General features: G+C 36.6%; 1 protein-coding gene across 4 annotated transcripts in view; it reads left to right on the top strand.

Annotated features, from left to right (window-relative positions):
* LOC148952388 (adenylate cyclase 1-like) overlaps positions 1 to 17,473 on the top strand; it is a 227,888-nt gene that overhangs the window by 24,027 nt on the left and 186,388 nt on the right. For all 4 annotated transcript variants that reach the window (XM_089089843.1, XM_089089844.1, XM_089089841.1 and 1 more), the window contains exons 2-3: positions 3,587 to 3,763; positions 14,364 to 14,923. In XM_089089843.1, coding sequence (XP_088945969.1) covers positions 3,635 to 3,763; positions 14,364 to 14,923 — 689 coding nt within the window. In that variant the 5' untranslated portion in view covers positions 3,587 to 3,634. The remainder of the gene's footprint in view (positions 1 to 3,586; positions 3,764 to 14,363; positions 14,924 to 17,473) is intronic.

The following is a 17,473-nucleotide window of genomic DNA, read 5'->3' as shown; positions in this document are numbered from 1 at the left end:
AGATGATCGAGAGAGAAACAATTCAAATGGAAATCTAAAGTTCTAGTTCCCTTTTTAAGACACCAAAAGGATTGGAGGGCAACGAGCCCCCTTCCGACGCTCATTTTTCCCCCAAAGAAATCCAATCAATATTTTGAGATATTGACTTTATTCAGCATTTTTGAAAGGCCCAAAAACTATGTCTTTAAACTATGTCAAAAACTATGCCCCCCCCCCATAGTCCATGGAGAACGGGCAGTAAGTTCCGCAACTTGCCCATTGCTCATACATAGCACTTGTTATAGTGTGGAATTTTTTTTTTTGGGGGGGGGGATTTCCTGCGGGAGTGGGGGATTTTCAACGGGGATAATTTTTAGGGGGGGGGGGGCTACCAGGATAATTTAATCTCATCATGGTCCCAGATTAACAAAGACTTATCCAGGGGAGGGGTATTGGGTTTGACCCTTGGAATTTAGCTTATGTTTTAGTTTATTTTAGCTTATGCCTCCGCATTTGTCGGCACACTGGACGATTTTATCAGCACATTCTTTATATTTCCCTCCAAACTCAAAGCCCAAGCTGCGCCCTTGGGTTTCGATCGCACGAATTCTTTTGAGTACCCTTCTGACTGACCCTATTTCAAAGACTAAGCTATACAAAAAAAGCAGTTCTATCCCCCGTGAATGGAACCACTAAATTTCCACATGCTTGCTATGGAAATTTAATGAGCAAACTTAATGAGCATCCTCAGTGACATTGTAAGTGATGCAGCGAACATAGACATGAGAGTAAGCCCTTCTAAATCAATAAAGTAAACCCCTGAGAGTAAATCCTTTTAAAGGCCATAAAGTTCTAGCATCCTTGATAAGAGTGAAAGGCATCCAGACCTCCTCCCGTTAAGAGTTGCCACCTGGAGCACGAAAGTGCTATTTTAGCACAATTTCATCATGAGTAGCACTTTGGCACGTGCTACATTTAATGACCAAATTTTTGTTACAATTTGTAGCACGTTTGTGCTACAAATTGACCTAGTACCTTTTTTGCCCCTTCAACCCAAAAAAACTTAAGTTTAAATCTTTCTCACGGAGTGAGCATTACCTCATTATGCAGCAAAAACCTGTTTTTCATTAAGCATCTTTGAGATTTCGATGTGGTCTTTCTCGTGTGTTTACCGGAATCTTAGCAAGTGTCTCTGTTTCTTAGAGTTTTTGGTTACCATTGAGCCGCATCGCTCCTTACTTACAGTTCGTTACCACGAACTGTTTCATACCATGCTGACTTCTTTCTATTTTCGCTTTTCCAAATATTTCTTTTAACCAGCTCCGAGAAAAGAATTGACATTAATATACTGAGGATTATTACTGTCATTAGTCACATTTCACGTAACACCAGCGCTACTTGTGTGACATTTAGCTCTGCATCAGCATGTACGAAATGGCTGCTGCTGTAGTAAGATAAAGCGAATTTAATCAAAATATGAATATTTCCCTCGGAATTTAGAAATTTTGTGTGCACGCATAGACATAGCGAAGAGCCATTGATAGCCCAACTTTTTAAACCACGTTCTTAACTAAAGAACGTTCCTCTACAGTTCTTAACTAAGCTTGTCAATCGTTGATAACCGAAATATATCACTGTTCAGAAATATACATAGGGTTTATTTTTTTTTGTTGTATGACGGGAGGAAGGGAGGATATGTTGAAATGGGAACAAATTTTGGCAAAGTTGGTTGCTGTTTTTAATGCCAGCAAAAATAGTAGAATTATAGGGAAATCATGAAACTAATGAAACTTTTAAGTATAATAGGGGGTAAAGCCTTCCCCTGGGGAGGCACTTCATTCACTTTATTGTTCATTTTTTGCTTCTTTCTGACAGTGAGCTAAGGAGAGGAAGGGAGGATATGTTGAAATGGGAACAAATTTTGGCAAAGTTGGTTGCTGTTTTTAATGCCAGCAAAAATAGTAGAATTATAGGGAAATCATGAAACTAATGAAACTTTTAAGTATAATAGGGGGTAAAGCCTTCCCCTGGGGAGGCACTTCATTCACTTTATTGTTCATTTTTTGCTTCTCTCTGACAGTGAGCTAAGGAAGCAATACTTGTAGCTCATGCTCGTACATGTACACTTGAAAAGGAGGGGGGTAATCCCTATTTCAAGAATTGTGTAGAAAGTATAACCCTTCCGTGAAAACTTTATGCACCATTTCCGTTTTCTTGACCCCGCCCCCATGGAAAATACGGAGTAATTCCCCCTCCCATGGGACCGGTATGTGCACATATTCTGTCAGTATTTAGATAGTCATTTAATCATATTAGACCAGAAACAGCTAGTTGATGGGTAAATGCCGCTCAATTACTCCAGATCTGGTTATGGATCAACTGTTTCTAGATTCTCGTTCTTCCATATTTATAAAATCTCATCCATGGTCAGCACTATTTATTTAATTACTTCTTGCTGACACCTATTTATCTGGTGTCGTGTTAATTGTGCTCTTGATTGTTTTTGTTGTGTTTTTTTACTCCATCTTTAAGGCGGTTGACTCTCCTTTTGTTTGAGATCCGTCACTCTACTAGTCCTGTGGCGGCGCAGTGGATTGATCTCTGCATGAAATTAAAGAACCCAGGGTTTGATCTCAACTGCTGCGAGGTCGGGCGACAGGCTTGCTACCTGTTCCTGTAAAACGACCCGATAACTGGAACGTCGACAATTGTCGACTTAGTATGCGTCATCAATGGCTCTAGAGCCGTGTTTCCCAACTATGGGCACAGGTCCCATCCATGGGGAATGACAATGTTTTGGTGGGTCGTGTGCGACGTGCACCCTTGGGCTGACTATACTCTAGAGTCTTGATTTTGAAAAAAAAATCGTGTGAATAGCGTCGTTTTCATATGCATTTAAAGACTAAGAAGATAAATGGTGGTTTTGGAACGACCCAAAAAAGGTGTCGCATACAGACAAAAAAAAATGATCAGTGTGAAACATGCCTAGATGACCGCTCAAAAAAGATACTGTTATTATAAAAGGATAAGTTATTGGCCTTTTGAGATTCCTTCAGGTGAATACGCGTAAAAGGTTAAGGAGCAAATTTAAATATCACGAGGAGGTTATCAGGATTTTGCCCATGGTCCAAATTTGGGGCGTGGCCAAAAATCAGCTGGGAACCACTGCTCCTGAGGATCTTTATCCTTTATTATTTTAATTTGTCATATTTATATAGTAATATATCAAACATCTGAAAAAGCCTTCGGCTATTTTTTTTAGCTGGAACCTAGCTAGGAGCGAACGGCATTTTTGAAGCTATCGCTCCTAACTAGGAGTTTTGTGGGTCATTCTGAATAATGGCTCTACTGCCATTTTTTTTTATAATTGCTTCTTACTTTAATCTTATCGCTTTTGAATCTTAAAAAAGTGCTCTAACTTTCAATTCTCAATCGATTGACCCCCCCCCCCTAGTTTTGGCTATCATCCCTTCTATTCGATATGGCTGGAGTGGGATTACATGGAGGTCACGTCGCTTCATACTAAGTGCGGTCAAATGGGAACACTTGACTAAGGCTATCAGTTATGCTTTTACTTTGTCATACCAAGAAAGGTATTTTTTTCCAGTTGATGTTTCTAAGGTAAAGAAGAATGATGTCATAGCCATTTCTAAATATGGATCACGCTGTAAAGGCTATGCCGCCACATAGAAAAGTTGCTTTCTCCAGGCTAATTCATCGTCACCGTTTTGAGAACAAAGAGTTGGAACGCCTTTTCCAAAGATATGTTTGTCGCCTCCAGCAGGTATGTGAAATTCAATATAATAATTATTCATGGGGCAAGAGAAAGGAAATAGGATAACATTTTTATCATGAACTGTTTATATACGTCTTTTACCTTACTTTTTCCTTCTTTTCTGAAATGACAATTTTTTATTTGGTGTTTTTTTTTTTATTGATTTTCAGAATCACTTTTGATTATTTGATAATTTTGTAGCTCCAAGGAAAAGCAGTGTCACGAATCCTATTAGTGGTGAATACTTTTTTTAAGTTTAGTGATAAAATTATGGACGAAGAGAGGCTATAAGTCCATAAAATCTAGAATTTTTGTTATGAAATCTGATAGATAAAATTGAAGCAAAGGAAAATCGTTGTTTTCAAAATTAAAAACAAACTGGTTGGAGTATTTCGAATAAATATTTAAAATCTTAGGACATTTTTGCTTTAACACTGTAAAAATACAGCTTTGAGGGTCTGGTTCAAGTGAATGATCTGCATCATGGTTAATGATGTGCTATGGTGAAAAATAGTCTCCGTGCTTGAAGGGGCTTAAGAATAAGAAGACGAGAGTAGTCCTCTAGCTATGGTTGATATTGGGCCTACGGGGCACCAATACCCAAGCGAAACTAGGGGCTTGTGTGTTTAGAATATTTTTTCCAATGAAATTTAAGAAACGGAACGGAAGAAATGGCGAAAAATTCTCCTTGCTTTGATTTAAACTAATTAAAAATTCGAATTTTTTTGTAGGATTTCAGAGTTACTTCACTGAATGTTTTGAATCCTGGAACATACTGGCTTTAATCCCAAAAAGCTATTGAATTCTATGAGCCCATTGATCTTTTGGGTTCTGGTCCAAAGGGAATATTTGCCCCCTGAGGAATCCCCTGCATTCTTTCGGCTCATTCCTTGTCTCTATTAGTCTTATTATTTATCAAGTGAATGGGGTGGTAAATTGGCTGTGTCATTTGCCTATAATTTACTTTCAAATCAGCATCATGTTGTTCCAGTGCCCTGCTAGTGGCGAAGAAGAAACAAGCCAAGAATAAAAACAAGAACAAAAAAGACGAGACATCAGTGCTACCCTTGCAAAAAAGTGATTTCCTTGTTTTTCAAGGTGAGGGGGTGTAACTTTCCTATATGGGATTGTCGACAGTGGCAATTCCAATGGTGCACTTTTCATTTCGACCCGACACCATTTTAGAGTGTCTTCAGATCATCTTTCAAAACTCCCATAATTATTTCCCCCAACAAACTTTCACCATTAAGATTAATCGAAATCATAGTTACTATTCCTGAATTAGCTTGAAACAACAATTCTTCCTCACTTGAAAGTTTTTCAAACAAATGTTTTTAAATTTTTGGTTACTATGGGCCGTGGTTCCTTCTTTACTAGGTTGCCCGTACTGGGGCAACCATAATGGAAAGTAGAAATCGGGTGATCATTCTTGTTTCTGGAAGTACCAGTGGAGAAGGTTTGAGATATAGTTAAACTGTTTACCAAACCAACAGGAATTGTAAGAAATAACTTGCTTGGCGTCTGCTGAAGTTCCAATCATGGTTGCAGCGGTAGCTGCAACCTATTAAAGAGTGAACAATAGCCTATAGTAACCAACAGTTTAAAAATACGTTTAGAAAAAAAACTGCCTAGCGAAAAAAAATTGCTATTGTTTCCGTTCGTATTAAAAATAAAAGTTTATTGCGAAAAGAAATTTATGGTGATTGTGAAAAAAAGCCTGAAACCCCTCAAAAATGGCCTCAGATCATAATGAAAAGTGTACCATTGGAATTAGCATAGCCGAAAACCTTATTAGGGGGAATTACAGTCCCCCACCTTGAACAACAAGGAAAATCACTTTTGCATTGGTAGCACTGACATGTCTCCTGTTTTTTTTTTTTTTTTTTTTAGGGCTAGCGATTTACCAGAACATCATAGAGAGATTCTTAATTACTCATTAAAAACTGTATCTCACATCTACGTGCTTTTCATAAATTCCACCATCTGAAAGTGCCATATGGCCCAAAATGGCACATTTTGTGCCATTTCGCAAGGGGAGGGGATAGCGGGCTACAAAAACATCGTAGACAGATGTTTAATAGCTCACATAAAAAGCTATTTCTTATATCTACCTTTTCTTAATAAATTCCACCACCTGCAAGTGCCAAATGGCAAATGGCGCTATTGATGCCATGTCTCAAATGGAAAAGCTAGGGACTAGTGGGCTGCCAGAACTTCTTAGAGAGATGTTTAATGGCTGATTTGAAAGCTAATGCTCATGTGTACGTGCTTCTAATCAATTTTGCCATCCGTAAGTGCCAAATAGCACAAAAAATGGCACTTTTGGTGCCATGTCTCAAGTGAAAAAAGCTGGGGCTAGTTGACTACCAGTACTTTTAGAGTGACGTTTAATGGGTCATTTGAAGGCCATTGCTCATACCTGCGTGATGTTTATCAATTCCATCATTCGTAAGCGCGTTATAGTACAGAAAAAAACGCTTTCTATGTTACTTTTTGGCTAGGAAGGCTCGAAATCACAGAGAAATATCACTTTTACAACAATTATGAATGTCAACTCTTAGTCGAGGTCTTGCAAGAACAACTCTCCTGAGTTTTTTTTCTAAGCCCTCTGCACAAGCTATGCAGTTAAGGTACAAACACTAATGTATCAAATCACATTATTGGAGGCATGGTTCTGTAGGTAAAGCGTTCGACTGCGAAATATTTGAAACAGATTGTCTTGCGTTCGATTCCTGCTTGGCTGTTTGTTTTTTCCATTATGGTTTTCTCCCTTCGATACAAGTATTTTCAGATAATTTCACTGTTTTTGTAAATGTGATGCACTCATTTTTTGAAGCATGTCCCAGGAAGGTATTTGGTCAAGCATTTTTATTCAAAGGGGAATAGAGGTAATCCATTTCATGGTTTGCAACGACATTCTGAGTAGATCAATAAATCCATACCCCAATGAATGGAACAATTTTTTAAAAATCCTGTGGAGAGGGGGGGGGGGATCAAAGTGGGATCCGAGTTACCTAAATCAAGTGACAATGACAGAGAAAACTGAAAAACTAGCCATATAGTAATAAAAAAGGTGTAGATGTACTAAAGGAAACTGACCTGTTTCAGTGGATGCTTGAATTATGCAGGCTTGTCTTAGTATTGACAACATTTTGGACAAACGAAAGCTCAGCTGGGAGGGGGGGGGGGGGGCAAACTGGGGTCTGGAGAAAAACAGGTCTGGGAGAGGAAGTTGCCCCCTCTACCACATTGCAAATTACACCCCTGGCCCAACCCCTTGTCACTAAGTGGCTGGAGAAGTGTAGACATGTGGTTCTGGAACCACTCAAAGTTGTATATTAAAAGAAGGATTACTTATTGTTAAACTAACTTATTCAAATTATTTACTTGCCAATTCCACCGTAATATTCTCTCCGTACGTAAGATTGTGCATCCAAAAAGGAAGAAAGACCAATGAAAACAGTTCCGTAGGAGAATTCAGGTAATCTTCCGAAAATTTTGAAATGAAAATAAACTTAGTTTGTAATACCATTTATTGTACTTGCACAAGAAATGATTTTTTTTTTATTTCCATTCATTTCTGAGTAACGAATGGCTTTTTATTTAGGGACAGGTCAAATAAATCCCTAAGCCTAAAGGACCATTTCTGTTGATCTAGCAGAATTTTCCGCAAGTAAGTCGATATACAACCGCTCAGTTAACCTTTTGTGTCGAAGCTACTCGCCTGGAGCTACTTCCTTAAGTGTGGCTAAATTTTTTTTTTTGAATAAAGAATTAAAGATCTATTTCTTCTGTTTTAATTTTTTTTTTTACAAAAAAACGTCATTATGTTTTGAGTTTTTTCCCACTCTAAACTTATTTTTTCCTTTCAATTCTTGTACGGCTTCTTAGCTCAGCTCCTTAATAAGGTCTGAGGTGTCTTATCTCCCCTAGATTGGAGGCGAGTAGAAATTATATAAGAAAATAAGTTTTCAACTGAATCTAAGAACCAATGTTAAAACTTAAAGCGAAGAGATATTATTCCGCATAAATAGAAAAGGCCATAGCAGTCTTGTTTCTAAATAAAATTTTAATCAAAAACGAGCATAGATTAATTTTAAAAACGAAGTTTTTCCGAGGGAAGTAAAGAGCGAAGTTGAAACTTAAAACGAACAAAAATATTACTTCACAGCCTATCTAACATATATCAATAAACTAATGCAAATAAATCAGCTGGTGACATTTCCCTATGTTCTTAGGATTACAGAAAACTAGCACTTTACTGAAAACACAAAAGCCAAGTATAAAAACAAGAATATTGATTTAGGAGTCAAAATTAAACACGTAGCCTCACAACAACAAACTAATCTATAACGCTTTTTGTTGTCTTACAGGAGCTGTGATATCAGTAACTTTCAGTATGCAATTAAAATTATCTTAAAAACTTAGGCATAAAAATAATAAGTTTAAAGTCATTACATAGCGTAGAAAATAATGGATTGATTTATCAGGTAACATCTTGGTCTCACCTAGTATTTTTCGAAATAAAGAACATGTCAACCGTAATATGAACTCTGGAAATCCAGTTATTTCTATCTAAAAACGGAGAATTTTTAGTTGGGATACAAATTCTAAAGTGACTTTGTAGTCCTAATACTAATAAGATTCCTTCACTTCGAACTTGTCAATAAAACACTCATGAAATGTCCGTCTCAGATCCCGAACGGCAGTCAGTCATTAGACTGAGCTCATTGTGCAGAAGTGATGCCAAATTAAGCGAAAAAAAAAATAAAACAACAATCTATAAATGGTTTACTTTTATACTGTTAAAAGTGTCCTTAAAAGGTTTACTTTCACCGTACCAAAACTCCTATATTGTTTTGTGTTTTCAGTAAAGGGGTAGTTTTCTGTAATCCTACAATCATTGGGAAATATCACCAGTTGATTTATTTGCATTAGTTTTATTTATGTATGTTACATAGGCTGTGAAGTAATAATTTTTGTTCGTTTAAAGTTTCAACTTCGCTCTTTACTTCCCTCGGAAAAACTTTGTTTTTTTTAGAATTAATTGTATGTATGGGACTTGTCGTATTTTGGGCTTCGATTTCTTGGCAAAAATTGGCCTCGTTTTGTTGTTTTCTAAATCGCTTTTATCTCCACGAAAGAAAGGCAGTCTCCACAGTAATTGTTAATTGCAGTTTTGCTTCACATTCACTGCTTAATTAAGAGTACTTCAAGAAAGTTCCAGCGATTCTAACTAGGCGTCTGAAGGGCTAGTCCAGTTAAGGATTTTCTTGCTGAACGCTATATTTTACTACTATGTCAACGTACGTAAGTCCGCACAACTGGAGTTTTAGGTGGGTATGAGAGGGTGTGATTTTTTTTTTTTTGGGGGGGGGGGCATCAAAGGCCTAAAAATTTGAGACACTACTTTTTTCATTTTTTAATTTCGGATAGTTATTTGGTACTCTCTAATTGAAGGTACTTTCAGACCAGGTCTCAGAGAGAATCCCCCCCCTCCAGGTGGAGGTACATTTATGATAATTACTACGCACCTCGCCGTGTCACCATAAATGAGGTTGTGCTATTCCTAACAATTTATTTTTGAAAACGGTGTTAGATTTCAAACGATGGTTATGGTTATGCCCCAATTGAAGCTATTCACTGAGGATACTAAACCCAAAATAAATGCAAATTGATTGCGGGACTAAAGATAACTACGTTTAATAACAGCATTTATTTGGGTCCTACCTTTGGGGATTGTCTCCTATTCTTAGTAAAGAAGAAAAAAAAACTGCCAGCAACGCAACAAGGTATTGTCAGATCAAGAGAAAACCTAACAAACAATATTTCTGACACATCAAACAACAGATAAAGGATTAGTTTGATTTGTTTGTAGCTGAGAATCCCTCCTGAGATTCTGGTTATACGGTCTCAGACCTCAGCGAAATCAATTTTATAAACTAATGCAGGCGAGCTGATTCATGAGTTTTTTCTAGAGTAAATCGAGCTCTTAGAATTATCTGCTGACAGATAATCTGGGAAACTTCTTGTGAATTTTCAATGCCTTTCTAAATGACTCACGTTCCGTGAACCATATCAAACAAAAGCAAAGAAGGTTTGTCGATAAGATGAAATATAGCGCAATATGTCACGCTTTACAGCCTAAATTGATAACGTGGTTCAAGTGAATAAACATATGCTTTATACTTAATTAGAGGTTGTTAAATATACAATCTGAAGCTAAGAATAAATATTTGCTCTTCTCATTCTTCAATGTAGCTTCTTGAATATACGGGAGGGAGGGGGATGGGTAGGGAAATCCCTGAGGACATTCAGAGGGCTTTTACCATTAATTTAATTCTAAAATAACCTGAGCCAAAATATATTTATTGAAGCGCCAGATCCCACTCCTCAGAAAAATTTCCTGATCCTTTTGAACCATTGAGTGATGCTTCAAAGAAATGTAATAGGTTACATTTTATAGATGGCATTTTCATAATTGGTTATTCTCTGGTTCATATATTAATTTCGTATTAGGGGAGTCGAATTTTTTTTTTTAATTTTCAATAGTCATTATTATTTCTAAATTTCAGCCATTTAATGGTCTTAGCGATGTTTTTGTTCTAGTTGATTATTTTTTGTTTTATTTTGGTCTCTTTTTTTCATATAATTCATTACTCCACTTTTGTCTTGTTTTTATACTGGGTTAAAAAACTAAATTACTATTGACGTTACTATTGCTATTGCTATTACTATTACTATTGCTGTTAGGCTACTATACATAAATTACTATTACTATTGACAAAAATACACATTCTAGACTTCCAAAAGACAATCTAACCAAGTACAGTTAATATTTTTTTGAGGTTTCAACGTCAAACTACGTAATTGACTTAATTCTGTGCAGTTACCAGTATGTTTTTTTTAAATATGGATTAATAGCAAGAAATTGCAAGGAGCTGCCTTTTTTTCCCATTAAACGCCACAAAATTTTCTTAAAAGCCAATTTCGTCAAGTCCATTTAAAAAAATACGCTTAAGAAGGTTACTCATTCTCAATCCTATTAAATTAAAAATTAGTTATACATTTTCTTTTCCAATTTTTTCTCTCCTGGTTTTGCTGCAAACAAGTCTATTCTGAACGACTCGTTTGTGCATTTTTTTCTTCTTCTGAAATATAACTCGTGGAAAGATTATACCGAAAACTAAGCCCAAAAAACATGTACATGTGAAACAAAACAAAAGATTGAATACAGACTTCGAGTTAAACGCAGTCAGCACTATTGGACTGAAAGTAAAGTTCAGATGCCACTGGAATCTCAAGATGCTTATTTAGCACAATATTTATTACATCTACGTGTCATGGTATCATAAACAAAATTGCAGAAGACTCAACAATCAAAAAATGATTTGTCGTAACCAAGAATAACAACCTACACAATTTCTCATAGAAACGAAGTTACATCCTTAGAAAAAAAAGTTTTGTGAAATTTTTTTCCTTGAAATGCTTCGATAATGGAAAGACTGAATTATCTGCATTTCCTTGGAATATGTCAGTATCAACATATCAGTATCAGAGTCAGTATCAGCATAAATATCAGTGGCGGATCCAGGGGGCAAAGGGGCGCCCCCTAGCGTAGTCTAAAGTAGTATAATTTACTTAATTAACTCAAGTTTGCGTTAATTAAACTTGCTCCTAACGCACGTTTATCGGATCACCCTATTTTGCGCACCCCCTAAAAATGTATTTCTTATCAACCTATTTTTGACCCCCCCTAAAAAAATCCTGGATCTGCCCCTGATCAACAATATCAATATCAGAAACATATCAGTATCAATAAAAACTTGTATGACCAAATGCCTATATTTTTGCACACTAATATGCATTTAGTTTTCCAAATACAGTGCAATGTTCAAGTGGTTGCTTACGCTTTGCTGAACCTGGTTTTGGTATTCTCATTGACAACGTGAAAATACTCTTTTTCTTAATCAATAACACTCTTCACCGATTGGGTGTCTATTGTATTTTAGTAAGTTTTCAGTAAAGTGCAAAGAGCAACATCACCCTCCCGAATCCCGATCAGAGCACTTTCTTCCTGTTTAACTTTTAACGTCGTTCTTCACTTGTAACTGAAAGAAATTTCATGCAAAAAAGTTTAATTTCTTGTTTTTCATGTAAATATGGTTCTTTTCTCTCCGATAAATGAGAGTGGCTAATTGTCAATTTTACTTCATTGGAAGCAGGATATAATGTCAGCAGTATACTTTTTATTTAGTGTTTTAATGTTATTCTAAGGAGAATAGGAAGGCTACGCATCGAAAGTGATTATGAAAGGAATTTGCCATATCGCGCACTTAAAACAGAGAGTCACCATTTAGTTTTCTTATTCACGCACACAGTATAAGAGTGATCTTAAAATTGCGAATTAAAAAAAAGAAAGAAAAAAGAAGCCCAATACCAAATTTGAACTGTTGAAGCACAAAAAATCGAAGTTTTGGTAGGATTGTGCATCACCGACTCGGCTGTAATGAAGGAATACAATTTTAACTTCAAAATTATATGTGTAAGTTTCAACATAGACAATTAGAATAATGAGAAAAAGATATACATATTTAAGACATTACGACTTTTGAGGTTTTTTAGAGGGTTCTAATTTTTCACCCGGAAGATTTATGTAGATGTAAGTGTCGGCTGCACAATCTTAAGTCTGCATCCAAGGGGGGGGGTGATCGCCATCCCTTTGATCCGCCAATGACACTACCACACGGTGCTGCGTAGAACAAAAAACGTATGGGGTAAATAGTAGTAGACAATTTTGGTGCCACTCAAACTTTTAAGTAATGACTCTGAAAACCAGCTTATCTTATTCTGAAACTAAATAAAATCAATCCCAGCTGGGTCAACTGGCTTCTAGTCCTATTCATTCCACAGACGGCACTTCAAATTGGCTTTCATCCGTATAATTGACACCAAGATGATTAAGCGAACTGAAGTGATTATTGCACACCTTAGTTAATCTCCATTTGAAAAGCTGTTGAAACCTCTGCTTTTCTAACGCTTTAGCTTCATCGGTTAAGTTGGTTTTAAGGCTCAGTCCCAGGTAGCAGCGTTGCGTCCTAAGATGTCAAAGAAACCGATCAGTTTTGTATTCATCCCTTGGAATAGCCTTTACAAGACCTGTCTCAGAGAGTCTACTCCGCCCGCTAGCCCTAGTATGTCTCACTAATTTAGGGAATGTCGGTAAAATTGCCATTTTCTGTGCCATGTGACATTTTTTATTCTAGTGCTGTCATTATACGATAAATTTGGTTCAAGACCACTTTGTAGTGCCATAGTGAAAGAAATGTTGAGGATGCTAGGGTACGGTTCGTAGATTAAGAATGATAAAGTCCAGTAAATTGTTCTTTTCGGCGAACTATCTAAGGTGAAATAGAAATCAGTTCACCTTCATTTGGGGCGGGACAACATCATAAAGAAAGATTTTAAGAAAATGGGAACTTTATCGGCGGGTGTAAAAAAGGAGATTTTGAAAACATTGGGGTGGAGGAGGAACGTGCGGAGCTGTGTTGGCCTCAGGCGGCTTGGTGCTGCGGTGAGTTGTTGGTACTGTCATGATGGGCTTATAAAAAGTTGATAGTAAAAAAACTACGTCGAACCTTCAAAAAACTACGTAGGGTGCTAACGCCACTGAGGAAAAAATGACGACAATAGTTTTAATTGTTCACCAATATGACACTTTTGTCTCGCGCCTAAGATTGGGCTTAAGTGGAGAGACAAGAAAGTAGAGAGACAAACAAATTATCGGTCAAATAAGGGTAAATTTTTCGCACTTCATATTATTGACTTACGAATAAAGTAAACATACCATTCGATGCCTTGTTTTATGCTCTTTCCATATATAATAATCATTTTTGTCGGAAATGAATTTTACCCCCATTCCTATATACCAATTCAGGGTATATATTTGCACATTAGGGGGTGGGGGTAAAGTTTAAACTTACCTCTCATTTATATCAGAAATAAAATTTACCCCCCCCCCTCGCCTAATGTGCAAATATATACCCTGAATTGGTATATATTGGGGTGGGAGTAAAATTCATTTCCGACAAAAATAATTATTATATTTGGAAAAAGCATAAAACAAGGCATCGAATGGTATGTTTACTTTATTCGTAAGTCAATAATATGAAGTGCGAAAAAATTACCCAAATAAGCCCCTAATCACCAGCCTGTCACCATCCAGTAGGCTGCCAGTGCTGATAAAATAAAAAGACAAATCTATTTAAACAAATATATAATATAAAACAAATACATAGAAATATGTTGTTTTGAGTGGAAGGGTGATTCGTCAGGATACTAGATAATAAAAGGGCATTGTACAAAGTAAAAGGTTGGAATAGGGAATAGGGAGTAAAAAGTTGGACTAGCGGAGAGGCCTTTAGAATGGGTACGTTCTAAGTCCGTATCTCCTTCTGGCTACAGGCTTGATTTTTATGGTTAAATAGGTAGTGCGCTGGTAATATAGTATAGGTAGTACGCTGTAACTCAATATATGAAAATGCGTGCGTAGCATCTTCTCTAGAAGGGTCGAAATTTAAATGAACTAAAAATTGTATTTGTTTTTCAGTCTTCGGTAATATGTGCGGCGTCTCTGCTACTTCTTCTTTGCCTGACAACGGCTTCTCTACAATGGAGCTATGGGAAGGGTCTCCCCACCATTTCAACTGTTGCCACATCTTCTGTCGCACTTATTCTTTTGTGTTTAGTGGTTTTTGTGTCGGCTCGCCGACTGGATGATGATCATCTACCAAAGATCTGTGTTGGTTTGTTACTTCTTGGTGCTGTAATTTGTGCAGTGAGCTTGCCTATTAGTTTAAATAATTGGCCTCGTAAGGTAGAAGTCAGCATAGTGAATGATGTTGATAGTGAGGTAGTTTCAACAACAGTGTTGCCAATGACAAGAACTGCTTTAAGAGGGACGAGAAGACAAGGTGTATTAAGAGCAGAAAGAAGGAAGGAAAAACAAGCTGCTAAGGTGCTTAGAGAGGAGGAAAATCTAGGACGTGATCAAAGGTCGTTGACAGATACTTATGATATGCTGAGAAATCATAATCCTTATGGAAAAAGGAGCTCTAGAGATTTAAATGACGAAGATACTCCAGATTACTTAGAGGACGAGATTGAAAGGTATTTTTCGCAAGTTTTATTTCAAATAATTTAAAATTCATTATGCTGTATATGCTGTTGTGACTAAAACTAAGGGTATATCTGATGTAATTTCTAAACTCCTTCCTAGAAGTTCCCTAGTGGATGTTCAGCTTTTGGGCGCACTTTCTGAGGTTTTTCTTCATGATCATAGTCTACGCAATGGTAGGCTGTGAACATAGTAAAGAGGCATATTTTTAGACCTGCCTCAGAATATGGAACGGATGATGGCAGAAAATTGAGAGAGGGCTGTTGGATCAGAAATTCTGAGATTCTGTGCGCTTAATAAGCAATGAAATGTATTAGAGAGCATCCAAAGCTTTTTATGTAAAAAGTGACGTCGGCTGCTCAATAGCCCCACATGGCATTTAACCAAAATTTGAAGATGTCCATTTATATATCATAGTGGTCGAAAAGCCTCATAGGTATGCCTCCAAGGGTGACAGGATGCTTGCAGTCCAAAGGGCAAGAGTCTAAATTGTGCAGAGAGCCTATTTAAAAACGGAATCTTCGTATGTATATTTCTTAATAGAAAGATGGCAGGTTATACCTTACTGAAATCAGAATTAGGAAATGATTTTTTGTCAGTATAATTATAAGACCACTTGTGGGGTGCCGGATTCCCTACTGACCTTCTGTCCAAGCCTCATATATATCCTGCGCCTTTTTTAGGACAAAATAATTAAGATAATACTTATTTTAGAAAGCCAATCATAAGCTCTAATTAAGCCGTTTTCGCTTCTTATGTTAAAAAAACAACAAAAAAAAACAAACAAGCGCAACAAGTAAGGCTTAACAACTGCTTAATAAAAACGAAGTATGTCATGCATCAAATGACCAGTAAAATATCAAAAAGTAGTAAAATAAAATTTAAATAATTAATTGTAAAAGGGGTTGGGAGCTTAGATCGTCTACCATATTAATTATGTACTTGAGGAAAACATTCTGTATCTTTCTGTTGAAAATTTTAGTGTGATGAAAATGCGGGTCTTTGTTGAAGCAGACCGGGAGAGGCGAGGCCTGAGGTGAGAAATGACTAGGGAAAATCAAATTCGTCTGGGGATTATGGAGGGCACTACTGGCGAAATATGTGAAAATTTGAGGCGAGGTTTTGATTTAACCTAAATCTAATCAATGCCAGTTAAGCATTAAAGGCCTCGCTAGCGTCCAGACCAAATTAGTGCCTGGAAAGATTGTGTAACTTAGACGCTATAACAAACCTGTATTCACATGGGGGGGGGGGGTAATAGTTATTATTTTGTTTTAATTTTAATTTCTTTAATCATAGTAATCTCTGTTCATCTGAAGCTTGAATTTTATGTGAGATATATTTTTATTGGTTTTAAATTTTAATACCCATATTTGTTTTTCGTTAAAACTTTGTCTTTTAAGTTGTTTATTATTTCTGTTCGTTTTAAGTTTTAATATTTCTCCTTACTTTCAGTAGAAAAAACTTGCTTTTCATTTAATTCTGGCCGTTTTTCGAATAATGCCAGGAAATTTCCTTCTCCCTCCCTCCTCTATGTAAAATTTCCCTTGCAAAATTCTCCCAAAAACTTCCCCATCTCAGAAAATTCCCCTCAAAAGTTTCGCATAGCCTATTTCCCAATAGCAAATATTATATGTGAACAATCGGCAAATTTTTATTTCTAAAACCCTTTCCCTTGGGACTATGAGAAGTCATGCCATCCCCGAAGGCATAGTTATTGGGCCTTTCAATTTTACTGAATCAAATGGCCATCCCAAAATTTTGATCGAATGTCTTTGGGAGAAAAGGGGCGCGGAAGGGGGGCTAGTTGCTCTCCGATCTTTTTGGTTTCTTAGAAAGGGCACTAGAACTTTTGATTTCTCCTCGAATGAGTCCTCTCCTAATACTGTAGGCCAATTTATTCAGTACGATTACCCCTGTGGAAAACAAACGAATAAATAAACACGCATCCGTGATCTTTTTTCTGGCAATAATTGCAAAATTTCACGTTTTTTAGATAGCAGCTGGATACCTGTATATATTATGGCTCTCTCATATGCTGAATCTAGTGGATATTTTCATTATGATCATTTTAAATTTTGGGGTGCCCCCCTCCCCTTTTGAAAATCAGGCGAATTTTCTCAGGTTCGTAGCTTTTGATGAGTTACATTAAACTTTGAATTTTAAGAATTCAAAGTTCTTTTAATGTATTTATTGTTGTCATAATTCCGTTTTTTTTTGCAGTTTCAGTTTCTATTGAGCCGATTTTCTACTTATTTACAGTTCGTTACCACGGGCTGTTTGGAAAAATAAGGGAGATTGATGATTTATGAAAAAATACTGTAGTGCATTGTTTACTACTACAAGACTACCGAACAATTGTATCTACTATATACGGTACCAAAATGGAGTTACATCACAAAATGGAGTTAACTCCAAATGGAGTTAATTAATAAGAAACTCTTTAATATTTTTAAACTGAGTACGAGCAACGTCAAGGTGGAAAATCTGGCCCAGAGGTGTCATGGACCAGATCCTTTACCAGATCATCATTGTCAACAAAT

The sequence above is a fragment of the Artemia sp. Qi Xiang Cuo genome, chromosome 5, assembly GCF_049724085.1.
Source record: "Artemia sp. Qi Xiang Cuo chromosome 5, ASM4972408v1, whole genome shotgun sequence".
In the NCBI taxonomy this organism is placed as follows: domain Eukaryota; kingdom Metazoa; phylum Arthropoda; class Branchiopoda; order Anostraca; family Artemiidae; genus Artemia; species Artemia sp. Qi Xiang Cuo.
Note: the sequence above shows the minus strand (reverse complement) of the source record. Positions and strands in the feature narration are given on the sequence as shown.